Here is a 12,498-nt window from a genome sequence, read left to right as displayed (position 1 = left end):
CTGTTAATCTCCCCTCAAAGCTCATTTCCTACCATTCTATCAGACCTCTACTGTTGAAATATGTCATGATTTTCCATTATTAAGTAAGGCTAATTTCACAATAGCTTTCTGAAAACATACAAAAGTTTATGTTATACAGCTGACTGATGAAAGGGGAAATTGCTCACACTTAGGGGGGAATTTTATGTTAGAAACACACCAACAGTATGCAGAAGTTGCTTCTTTGAAAACCGTTGAATGAATCAAACATGACTACAAAATTATTCTAATATCCAAGTGGACTTTTTACAGTCAGTGGGTGGATTCCTGATTTCAAAAATGAAAACAGGAATTTCAGTTAACAGAATAAGAGAGGTTGAACATTAGTTACTGCAAACTTATATTTAAATAATAATAGGTTGTTGGTTGGTAGTGTTTTTTTTTGCCAGTTTCCAAAATCCATGCAAAACATATTGAAGTTAATGACTTGGAGAACAGTTTCTTTTCGTAGGCCAGTCCATTTTTCATTCAGTTAACTGACTGCCCACTTCTCAGATATGAATGGTTCTTACAAGACATTACCCCACACCGAAGGAAGCTTTTCTTTATGAACTTCATGACAACATCATGAAACTGATTTACATAACAACCGCATCACACCCCTGAACCACAAGGATCTTCTTCCCCATTTAATTGTGGGAGCAGAGTTTCAAGATTTTGCAAATATGCTACTGTTTAGCTACTTTTTCATGAAAAGTTGGAGCATATCTTTTTAGATAACTTTAAGTTAAGAAAATGTCCTTGTTAATATTTAACAAATATTTTGTCATCAAAAACTTGTCAGAGCTCGTATTTGTCCAGTTTATGTATTTGACACAGTTCAACTTCATGTCTCACACTCTAAAACACAAAATGAAAGATCATATATGTTTTGCAACAAAACAGGAAATAGAGATGCTAATATGACCTTTGAGTTGAGGCCAAGTTGACATTAAGGTAGGGTTTTGTGGACATCTCTGTGTGCAGCTGTTTTTGTATTTGGCAAATATTACATCAAAGGATTACTGATAAGTACTTTGATATACTATAGTAGTCCTGTATATACTGCTATTATATCTAGAAGCTGAAATCTTTACTCATTTTTCTCTGTAAAATAGCCTAAGCTTAGTCAGACTGAATGAAAATTAACTGTATCACATTAATATGCTTTATCAATGATAACAATGTCCAGTTGGTTGGCCACTACCATTTTGTCTGTTTGTATGTGGAACTTCCACAGGATCTCCCCCATGAAAGACGAAGGGAGTTACTCCAAACAATATATTGTTTGGAGTAACAAATATACTGTTACTCCAAACAATATATTTTTAGAAACTTACTTTGTTGACTGTGTTGTCCTCATGCTTTTAGGTTTATCAGCTGCTTTTCATGCAAAGTCATAGTCATAGGATTTAACTTTCTTGTTTGGAGAAGTGTGGTGACATCAGTGGTACAGCTCTAGAAGGATTAATGACCTACTCAGCCAAGCGTACTTTCTCTGTCTGCCTCGGTGACCATGTGTCCTCATCTGCTCCTCTCTTGTGGGGGATAACCCAGGAGGCTTAGTTTTAGGCCCCTCCTCTTTACACTGTACTTGTCCCTTGTTGGCTCTATTTTTAGAAGATATAGGAGATCCTCTAATTGTTAAGCAAATGATACCCAGGTAAATGTCTGATGATGGTCTTTGGAAGTTCCACTGACATGTAGATGTTGGTTGCTTGTCTCAATACATCAGACCAACTGTTACAAACATACGGGTCAAAGTGGATGGTGGACTAAGGTTAGAAAATCACATCAGAGCAGTTGTTGTTGTTTTTTTCCTTTCGAGGCAGTTGGGTAAAGTAAAGACAATTCTTTCTCAGAGACATTTTGAAATGCCACACCTTTCTTAGTACAAGCCTGGATTACCGTAATTATAAAGGAATCAGTGATTCCTGTATCCCTCACTTTCAGAGGATACAAACGTTTGACTACATGTCCCCTATTTTAGCCTCTCTTCACGGCCTGTAAGTACATTTTAAGATTATTTTAAAATGATTTTATGTGTTTTTATAGCTCTTAATGACTTTGCTACACCACACATCTCAGAACTGCTATATCCATACACACCTTATCGTCCTCTCAGGTCAACTGATCAGATGCTCCTGAGAGGGCTTACGACGAGGCGTAAGCTTAGAGGAGACCATACTTTTGCTGTAGCAGCTCCTAAATTATGTATTATGACCTTCCCTGATACATTTGATGGGCCTCTTTCATGTCTGGTCTTAAATCCCTTCTTAAAACCCATCTCTGAGATGTTGACTTTTCATTTGTTTGATTTTTTTTATTGTATTTAAAATTTTATTTTAGTCATTTCTGTTTTACATCATTCTGACCAATTATACAATTTATTTTGTTTACAGCACTTTGATCCTGTGAGTGTTTAAAAAACAGCTGGTATGGTATGATTTTGTAGTGCACGAGCTAAAAGTTGGCCTTTCATGACTTTCTAAAAGCATTTGTTCAAATTTTACTGCTGTGGTTAAGATCTGTACCAGCAGGTAAATCAACGTCCCATTTACTGATAGGATGTGAGATTTTTACAAGATGACGTGCTGTTTGATGCAAATGAAGCATGAATGGAAAAAAAACACATCTAACCTCCTAAAGAAAAGCTTTTTGCCAAGTCATTGAATTATTATCTGCTGAAGAGCATCTTCATGTCAGATGCCTATCTCTGTTCCATTACACTGCCATAGGAATGCTTCATTTGTTTTGCTAGCCCTGAGCTGACTCATTTGCTGAGCAGTGTGGCAGTGACGTGTAACTTGAAAATCTAAGAAGTGCAATGTGCCTGAACATTTGTACATAAAAAACAACCTACCGACAAAAATGTCTTTGGACATTCTTCAAAAACAGTTGAGTAGAACCTAATGAAAGCTTCTTCCTGCTTTTAATTTACCTTGTAAGAGATCATCAAATTACTTGTCAAGTAAGTACAATGTGAGATAGACTTAAAGATTATTTGACCATCTGAAATAAAAGAGAAAAATAAGCAAAAAAGAAGGAATCAGTAAAGGCGAGCTCACGCTGTATACGGGAAGGTTTTGGAAGATGAAATAGGATATGTATGTGCATAGATAATGAGTTTTGCCCTAGAAAATGAAAGCCACAGCTGTTTTCTAATAAGTTATGAGGGACAGCAACAGAAAGGACCACATAAACTTCTGTTCTCACAAGTGCCGTTCCTGCAGTCAGAGCTGGCCGCTGTTTCCCTAGGAGCAGTGTGAGTGGGGGTTTGCAGCAAACCAGCACTGGATCAGAACCATAACTCGCACCCTTGTCAGTGTGAGCCCAGTGTAAGGGGGAAATACATTTACAGAGTACTGTACATTATTTAGCGAATGGGGATATCATTATCCTTGCCTGTCAGCATTTTGCCACACTGAGCGCTGTCATCCAGGATTATGCAACACACCTGCAAGTCCGCCTCTCCACTACTGCAATCAAGCTCATCCCACACAGCTGTTTCTTTCCCTTCATAAATCTGCTGCAGACAGGAGGACAGCGGTGGTTTATTGAAATGGGTATGGTTCTAAATAGGGATCTCACCAAGCCCTTCTTGTGTACTCTGGTGTCTTAAAGCAACATTTTCATCTGCAGGTCCATAAAGACTTAGCAATTTAGACTTAAGTCCTATTCTGACAGGAATCATTTTATCAAAGGACCACATGCAATTTGTAATACTTGCAGAGATTGTCTGTGTTGTTAATCCAGTACAAGACAACTATGTTAGTAATGTGTAAAGTAAAAGTTCCCCCGCAAGTTACCTACTATATTTAGCTGAACTCTGAGGTCCTATGATAATACTAATCAAATGTGAATAGACATTTCTGTGATTTAGATAGAAATGGGCGAGTTCCAATACGTGAATATGCAGTTTTTGTTCCCTGGGGGCATTTTTATTTGCTTTTGGCAAAGAATGGAGGCTGCATTGGAGTGTTCAGAAAACTTTTTTGGTCCTGGGCAAATAAAACCCTGTCAGCCCGAAAAGTAATGCATCAAAAAAAATGCTGAAGAGAACCTGGACCTAGGAGTATATGATTTATTTATTTATTTTTAGGTAAGAGTGTAGGGGTACTTAGGTGGGAACGTGTGAATGTTACTGTCTTTTTCTCAGGTTGCATTTTGTACCACCCCTTCACCTGAGACTTCTCAGGTCTCCACTAAGTGTGGAGCCCATCCCCCCTTCCTGCTCCCCTGCGTTGGCAGGCTCCTTGACCCGCTTGTTCGTTGGTGATCCTTGTTGTCTGGGGCTGGGTGCTGGGATATGTGCTGATTCACGCCTGGTGGCTGCTTCGCAGGGTCTGGGCCCTGTTGCTCTGTCGGGGCCCCGCCGGGGGGCAGGTGCATCTAGGCCCATGGCTGGATCCAGTCCAGTGGAACTAGCTGCCAGCAGAGCCTACAGGCTCGTCGCCACAGCTCCTCACAACCACTATTGAGCATTTTTGTTATGGATAAACCTTAAATACACAAGTGCACTATCACAAACACCTACAGGTGCTTGGATTCAGGTACTTACAGAATCACTTCTATACAGAAAACCCTACAATTAGCTTTAGCTGTCACTTTATACATCTCTTATTATATTATATTACTTATTCTTCAGTGATGTTATTAAGGGGTTGGTTGTTTGTACCTGTAAAGCTTGTTTTGCTTTCCTTTTTATCTCTCTCGCTCTCTCTCTCTGCAGGTTTTTGTCACCTTTTCTCCCTTTTAGCATTTTGTGTCATCTTTTTCTCTTCCTTTTTTTCTCTTCTACCTTCCTGTTTTTGTTTCCATTGAACGTGAAATAACCCCAGCATAAAATTCTAATAAAGCTTTTGCATATATAAATAAAGCGGAGCACTATGGCGAAAGCAGTAATGCTCCACTTGTGAAAGTAAAATCTATTCAGACAGCAATTCGTAATGTTACACTGCCAGACAGGGCATACACAAATAAGAAGAACTTTCCTTTGTTTGTAGCCTTATTGATACAGCTACTCAAATTTACAATTTGAGCAGATGTTACACAATATGCAGCTCATTAACATCATCTTGACCCCCCCCCCCCCCATCTTGAAAGAGTTTACCTCCGAATACCCCTCCGGGATACCAATGCCTGGACCTGGGAATATAGGATGTTTGTGGTGAGTGCAAGTGTATGTACTGCCCCCCCCCCTTTTTTGTTTTTGTAAGAGTGTGAATGTGACTGTGTACCTGGTTTTATGTTTGTCTTTTTGTCTGGTTGGGTTTGAACTGCCCCCTCTCCTGGGACATCTCAGATCTCCACTAAATGTGGAGACCATCCCCCTTTGTTGTTCCCCTTCATTGGCTGGTGCCTTGGCCCGCTGGCGTGTTGGTGGTTCTTGGTGTCTGGGGCTGGGTGCTCGGCCGGGTGCCGGCTCGCTCCTGGTGGCTGCTTTGCCGGGCCTAGGCCACCGTGGCTCTGTCAGGGCTCCCACCAGGGGGCGGGGCGACCCTGGGTCTCGAGCCCATGACTGGATCTGCTCCAGCATTGCTGGCTGCCAGCGAAGCCCACAGGCTCATCCCGTGGTTCCCGGGGGCATTTGTGTTGCGGCTGTTGGGGGATTTCCTTGGGCCTGTCTCTCCTCTTCTCTCAGGTGGGGGAGGCAGCTTTCCATGTGTTGGCCACTCTTGGGCTCCTTTGCTCTGAGGGTTCTTTTGGGCATCTGGTGTTCTGGCATCTGCCTCGGTTCTCTGGGGGGGTGGGTCTTTGGCTTCTCACAACCAGATTCACTACTGTACAGAAGACCCCTATTACTATTTTCAGCTGTCACTTTATACATGTCATATTAAATAATACTGTATATTTTTCAGGGAAGGTATCAAGGCATTGGTTGTTGGTACTTGTATACCTTATCGGCAGGTTTTGCTATTCTTTTTATATATCTCTCTGCAGGTGAAGAACCAGACTCAGAGGATGCCATATTGCTCTCTTCCTTTCCTTTCCTCTTTCTCTTTCACCTTTTCTCCCTTTTTACCATTTTGTCTCACCTTTTTCTCTCCTTTTTCAACTCTTTTACCTTCCCATTTTAGTGTCCATTGAACATGAAATAGTCCCAGCATAAATCTAATTAAGCTTCAGATAAGGCTGATCCTGTGTGAAAAGGGCTTCAGACTTTATTATCATTTAACTTCATAATGTACGTTTTAGCAAAATTTTATGGCAAGGTTCAGAATAAAATATGAATAGAAAAATTATTTATAAGACAATATAAATAGCATCAGTATATGTAGCAGTAGGATGTATTGGAACAATGAATGGGATTTACTCAATGCAGTAGAGTTCAAAGTGTCCATGTAATATCGCTAATTTTGTAGGTATGGGGAAAGGGGGAGTCTTTTGGAGAGTTTAGCAGTTTTATGATGTGTGAAATGAATCTGTTGTGGAATCTGGTTGTTCTGTATTTGAAGCTGCTGAACCTCTTACCAAAGGGCAGCAGGGAGGACAGTCCACGATGGGGTTGGGAGGGGTCTTTTATGGTTGTCTGAGCCATGGTCATGCAGTGTCTGTGAACAGTGTCATGGATGAAAGAAAGTGCTGCCCCGATGAGTCTCTCTGCTGTCCTCACCACTCTTAACGTTTCCAGTCTTAGGTGTTGCAAGGCCTGAACCAAACAGAGATGCAGCTGCTCTGTACGCTGCCTATTGTGCCTTTGTAGAAAGTGGTGAGGATGGGACGGGAGAGGTTTTCTCTTCTCATCCAATACAGAAAGTGCAGATGCTGCTGTGATCTCTTCACAAGAGCAAGAGGTGAGGAGGGACCAGGTCATAGTGTCTGTGATCAGCAGCCCCAAGAATTAGATTCTGCTGACTCTCTGCACTGGCAACATTGTTGATGAGGAGAGGTGTGCGACTTGGCTTATTCTGCTGGTTGGAATGGTTAGATTGTCTTTGTTAACTCTTGCTGTGGCTGTAACTATGGCTATAACCTGTTCTTCATCCATACCAAAATCTCTGCATACGTCTGATTCTTGTTTTTGGATAATTCTTCCTAACATATTCATTCCTACTAGTGGCCAGTTTGTCTCCTGATTTAAATGCTGCATCAGAGGCCTTCAGTAGGGACCTCACTGTGCTGTCCACCCATGGTTTCTGGTTAGAAAACACCCTGATTGTCTTTGTGGGTAGGACAGCATCAGTACAGAAGTGAATATAAGAAAGCACAGATGATGTGTAACTTTCTAAGTCAGCGTCCTCTTTAACATCCCAATCTGTGTTTATCAAAATAGTCCTGTAGAGCTGAGCATGTCTCCTGAGTCCAGTGAATGTTTTTTGGTCACAGGTCTGGTTCTGCCAATCAGTGGGTTGTAGGCAGGGATCAGGTGCACAGAAATGTGATGTGACAATTCAAAATAAGGAGCTGCAGCAGCTTTATAAGCACCTGGAATATTGCAGTAAACTTGATGTAATGCAGTATTGTCACTGATTGGGAACTTAATGAATTAATGGAACTTGTAGAACACAGCTTTTAGTTCAACATGATTAAACTCTCCATCAATGACCATAGCTGCTTCTGGGTATGAATGAAGTACCATGTGTATGTATGCATGAGAAGAGTTCAAGGTTTCCCGTTTGTAAGAAGATACTTACTACTTTTACAAATACAGATGAAGGTAAAAGAGTTTGTCTATAATATTTATGAAGTCAACCTGAAGAACTCTAATATCAGACCATACTACTCTCTACAGTTTTTAGATTATGTCAAAATAAGGAAACACATCATTTAAGTTTAAAAGATGGACTTTTCACAAGCTCAATGAACTATTTCATAATGACATCATGTACCCAAAGTAATTTGCATTCTCTGAACTTTCCCATGTACTTGTGTAAAAGTACTGTTCTGTCAAGCATGCAACATCAAGGGTGTTGGCTCATAGAAAGTTGAGTCCACAGCTTGGTGTGCACATCTGCTGCAGCTACTGTCACTCTAGAGGGGAAGTTTGAAATGAACCCACCAGCATTCTCCTAACCACAAACTCACCATACCTGACCGCGTGACCCCCTGAGGACATTTAAAAGCTTGAAAAAACACACACACATTAAAAACGCTAACCCAAAACCACACTTATGCAGCTCTGTAGAAAGTAATGTCTCAATGTCACAAGCTAAGGGAAGACAGGCTTTATGTCTTCAAGCATATGGACACTATACTAAACAAAAGGAGCTGCTTTAATAAATAGCTTTTACGTTTTACAGATTTTTCTTGCCTGCAAAACTACCAAAGTCAGATAGTTTTGGAAATTGAAAAACTGTTTCCTACTCCTCAAAAGCAGGGATGTTCCTCAAACTAAAGTAAGCATTTTTTTTAAATTAGGAACACTAATATGTTCCTCAGAATGCCTAAGGTGTACATTTTCTACTTTTTGGGACAGATTCTGCAATTCACACCAACAATAAACCTCTACACAGAATATAGTGGAACTGAGCTATCAACAAACTTGCATCCATGAGACAGCTCTAAAGACAGAAACACCCCTTCAACCAGACCCAGTCTCCCTTCAGGCCATCCTCACCAGCCAGATGGCACACTTCAAGGATAAACACATCAGTGGATAAAGATTTAGATGTGATGGGTCCCTCCCACTTCACAATCATAAGCTTCACCAGTTTCCATACTGTCAGGCTCCCCATCTGGTGTTACCGCCTTATGTATTGGAACTGGAAATGTGTCCCCAGCAGGAACTTCTCACTTTGATGAACACAACTCATAAACTTAGCAGATTGCTTTAACAAATTGTGATAATCATATTTTACATACAGATGCCTTTTTTTTTCAAACTCAACCTCTTTTGCACCTTGCTTGAGTGTTTTGAGTTTTTCTCAGAGTTTTCTTATCTGAGTCAAATAATCACCCTTCCTCAATGGAATTTTACTGCCTTGAGTCAGTGACAACAGCCGCTTAGTCGAATCTGTAGTCACCCAAACGTTTATCCGAAAGGTATGTTCACACTTGCACCAGCAGGCCCTCAGCGTCACAGGTGTTGCACTATAGCTGCCAAGTTAAAAGCTAGCTCAGGGGAAACTAAACACCATTTGGTTGTACCGCATCAGTCCATCTGAGATTCTCCTAAGATAATACCAGTAATGTTAAAATGCCCAAGCTTCTGTTTTCCAGGATTCGGTTTAGTGATATAAAGGATTTATTGCCAAATGTTCAGCGGCCAAGAAGGTAAGCTAGACAGTCTGATACTGACTATGTACATACGTTCATCTTATTGTTAAAATTATAATTCTTCATTGCATTTAAATAGTTTGATTTGTTTTAACAGGATTGATATTGTTTTAAGTCGGAGGAGGAGAAACATCAACATATGGCGCCTCTGTCAAAATTTAAATGATGAGACATGTCCTTCCAACCTCAGGTACTGTTTTGTTATTTATATATTTTGTGTTTCACTGGAGTGAAACTCAATATTATTATATTTTTATTACAGCTGGAAGACTGACCAGAAATTTGACCTGTGTCTGGAAACATTATTGAGAGATAAAAGTAAGAAATTATACATTTGACAGAATTCACAATGACAATCCTCCCAGACATATTCCCAGACAATGAGTAATTATGTAAAACAATGAATAATTGCTTGACTTGACCTTGTACATTTCCAAAGAGTACAGAACACCATTCCGGTCTTTCCTGGAGTCTGAGTTCAGCGAGGAAAACCTTGATTTTTGGCTCGCATGTGAAGAATTTAGGTCAACTTCGGACGACCTGAAATGGAGAGCTGAGAAGATCTATGAGGAGTTCATCAGACCTACAGCATGCAAAGAGGTCAGTTTGACATTAATGCAGGAGTTGGGAAGTGACAGAAAAAAAAAGTGGCTTCCTTGGCAAGGGATGGGCTAAATGATCATTTAATTCCCATTTAAATCTTACTTTATTAAAAAGTATTATGTCAACAAAGAAAAAACAAAACACTCAGGAACAGAAATGAGTAAAGGTTTCTTACAGTTAAGTGAAGCAACACGTATGTCTTAACTTCCAAGCTTCTCCCACTTTAAGTTTCTCTGCAACTTTAGCATTTATTTTACACTTTAAACAGAGTGTGTTCATATACGAACCCCTACAAATCTCTTGATAGTCATTTATTTGTGACTTTGTTCACCGTCTTTACTTCTGAGGTAGACAATCCGATTTGAATCAGATCTGTTGCTGTTTCAGTTGGTTGAAATCCTTTGTGTTTTATGAAGTGGAGAATAAAAAGAATAATACAAAATAATAAAATATGAAAAATGACAAGAGGGGCACACATTTGGTCTCTTAATTAACACAAATAAGCAGCAACAGTGTCCTCGATAATAAAACACATTCCTTACCAGTTTTTGATCAGTGCAGTCATAAAATATTCATAAAAGTTTACTAATGATTTCCAGTGCAGTAATAACAGTCTAGTTACATTGCATTTTTGCACATTCACGTATACAACTTCCACCGTTTGTGAAAATTAATTGGTGGGTGGGAGGGGGCAGATCTCTCTCACCATTATCTCTGATTGACTTTTTAACATCCAGCCGTTATAATTAATAGAGTTTGTGTTGGAAGATAACACTTAAACTTCTGACACAATGAGTAGGGACTTCTCAGCTTTCAGCACAAACATGTGCAAATTAAAGATATGAGAATTTTTGACAATCTCAGGTTTATTTTGAGTTTATTATAGCTGGTGTTATTAGTTACAAATTCTATATGTAAAATGTATTTCTTTCTTTTTCTCTCGTAGATCAATGTAGACCACAGAGTCAGAGAGAAGATCCAGGAGTCGTTGAAGAAACCAAGTCGTTGCTGCTTTGATGAGGCCCAGAAACAAGTTTACCTTCTGATGCTAAGAGACTCCTGTCCCAGATTCCTTCACTCAGATGCTTACCTTAGTTTGAAGTGCAAATCTAGGACTCAGTGGTATATTTAGGAAAAACAATGCCGCTTATCCCATGTCCGGGAAAACATTTTTTTAATCCATGTGCATGTAACACCAACACTGTGCAACTAAAGATCTTGTATGTTTAGAAAGCCATTTAAAAGAATGGGCATAAAAGTTGTGTGATGGCTATGTGCATTGAAGAAAGACAACACTGTACATTTTAAAGAAAATATTTGATACAAAATCCACATTTTTGGCTGTTCAATACATTTTGTTGTGTACTTGGAATCTCTAGGAATGCTGAAAATTTGAATGTAGTCTGTAAAGGTGCTACATAGATATCTGTATATTATCTTTCGGTCCGATTTTTGAAGCCATTCAGTTTTCTCTGTTTTCTATTGGATTGTTTGAACAATTACGTCAAAGTATTTGCTGCGGAACTGCTAAACAAGGTGATGGACTTCCAGCTTACCATCAGTTGTTCATTTCACTGTCCCTCAGCATCATATAAGACTGGGCAAACAGGGTAGAGTGGAATGCTCTGGAGCCTGGAGAGGGGCGGGGTGAGGCTTGCCTCCTTTAGATTTAAAGAGACAGCACCAAAATGTTGTTTTTAGACACACTACAGAACAAAGAGTAAAAAGGGAGAATATGGAGGTACATTACTGAGGGATTAAGGCCAAAGCATTGTAGTCCACCTCACATACACCACAATTCAATAATTTCAATGTGAAAAGGAAGTATGTAAAAGCAATATATGTTGCCTTTAATGTTTGTTGACTTGTTCATTTGCTTAAAATGTTGGATGTGTTCCTTGCAGGTCTAAGTATGTAGGGGGGATTATAGAGAGCAATAAAAGAGAGCAACTGATTTTCAAACAGTGGAATGATATACCCTTATTTCTTAAAGATGGGTTGATTTCTTGAAGTTATTTGTTAATGTTGTTTTTTGCACCCAAACTTTTTACATTATGGGGTCTTTAGTCTTCAAACTTAGAGTAAGACTTGACTTAGACTCGGGCTCTATAGACTATAGAAGGTCTGTGACTTCATGAACCATATTTACATCATAATCAGGAGTAAAATTTAACCAGTAAGAGTACCTTTAAGTAACTGATTTTTGTTGACCCCTCTGAGTTTCCATCGTGTGCAAACATGGCTTGTTGTCATGGTGATGTTACACACAGTAATATCAGTAGCATGGGTTCCCTGAAATATTTAAATGTAAATTAAAAGTAGATACCAGCAGCTTCCAAAACCATCTGGTTTGATGTAATGTTCAGGCAAATATTTATAGTAGGTAAACAACTAAGTAAACAGGAAGTAAAATCTCTGACAAAGATACACGCATTTCCGTTAAATGGTTTATTTATAGACTGTGAGCTATTAATGACTCAACCTGAACTTTAAGGTAAATGACTTTGGATCATTTTAAAAAAAATCAAACTATGTCTAATCCCATTTTATAGTCTTGCCATTAAGATAATGTCATTAGAAAATAAACCTCATGGTTCTTCATAACAAAACAGCTACAATCTGTGTTTATTCAGAAATTCAATATTATTTTTTTCTTCC

At 39.3% G+C, this 12,498-nt stretch overlaps 1 protein-coding gene across 2 annotated transcripts; it reads left to right on the top strand.

Annotated features, from left to right (window-relative positions):
• Positions 1-1,991: 1,991 nt before the first annotated feature.
• LOC105916646 (regulator of G-protein signaling 21) lies at positions 1,992-11,094 on the top strand. 2 transcript variants are annotated; one of them, XM_036140740.1, is made up of 6 exons: positions 1,992-2,024; positions 9,181-9,234; positions 9,335-9,427; positions 9,500-9,555; positions 9,677-9,837; positions 10,787-11,094. In XM_036140740.1, exons 1-6 carry the CDS (start codon positions 1,993-1,995, stop codon positions 10,970-10,972), a joined length of 582 nt encoding a protein of 193 aa, XP_035996633.1. In that variant the 5' UTR covers position 1,992; the 3' UTR covers positions 10,973-11,094. The 2 variants fall into 2 exon arrangements, with proteins under 2 accessions (XP_035996633.1, XP_012706670.1); XM_012851216.3 differs by lacking the exon at positions 1,992-2,024 and having other exon boundaries at positions 9,044-9,234.
• Positions 11,095-12,498: the final 1,404 nt, after the last annotated feature.

This window comes from Fundulus heteroclitus, chromosome 9 (genome assembly GCF_011125445.2).
Source record: "Fundulus heteroclitus isolate FHET01 chromosome 9, MU-UCD_Fhet_4.1, whole genome shotgun sequence".
Taxonomy (NCBI): Eukaryota; Metazoa; Chordata; class Actinopteri; order Cyprinodontiformes; family Fundulidae; genus Fundulus; species Fundulus heteroclitus.
Note: the sequence above shows the minus strand (reverse complement) of the source record. Positions and strands in the feature narration are given on the sequence as shown.

Excerpts from the sequence above, each read along its gene's own strand:
- LOC105916646 (XM_036140740.1), top strand. The coding sequence starts at position 1,993 with ATGTCCCCTATTTTAGCCTCTCTTCACGGCCT. Across the intron at positions 9,428-9,499 it reads ACATGTCCTTCCAACCTCAG|CTGGAAGACTGACCAGAAAT; the intron begins GTACTGTTTTGT and ends TTTTTATTACAG. Across the intron at positions 9,556-9,676 it reads AACATTATTGAGAGATAAAA|AGTACAGAACACCATTCCGG; the intron begins GTAAGAAATTAT and ends ACATTTCCAAAG.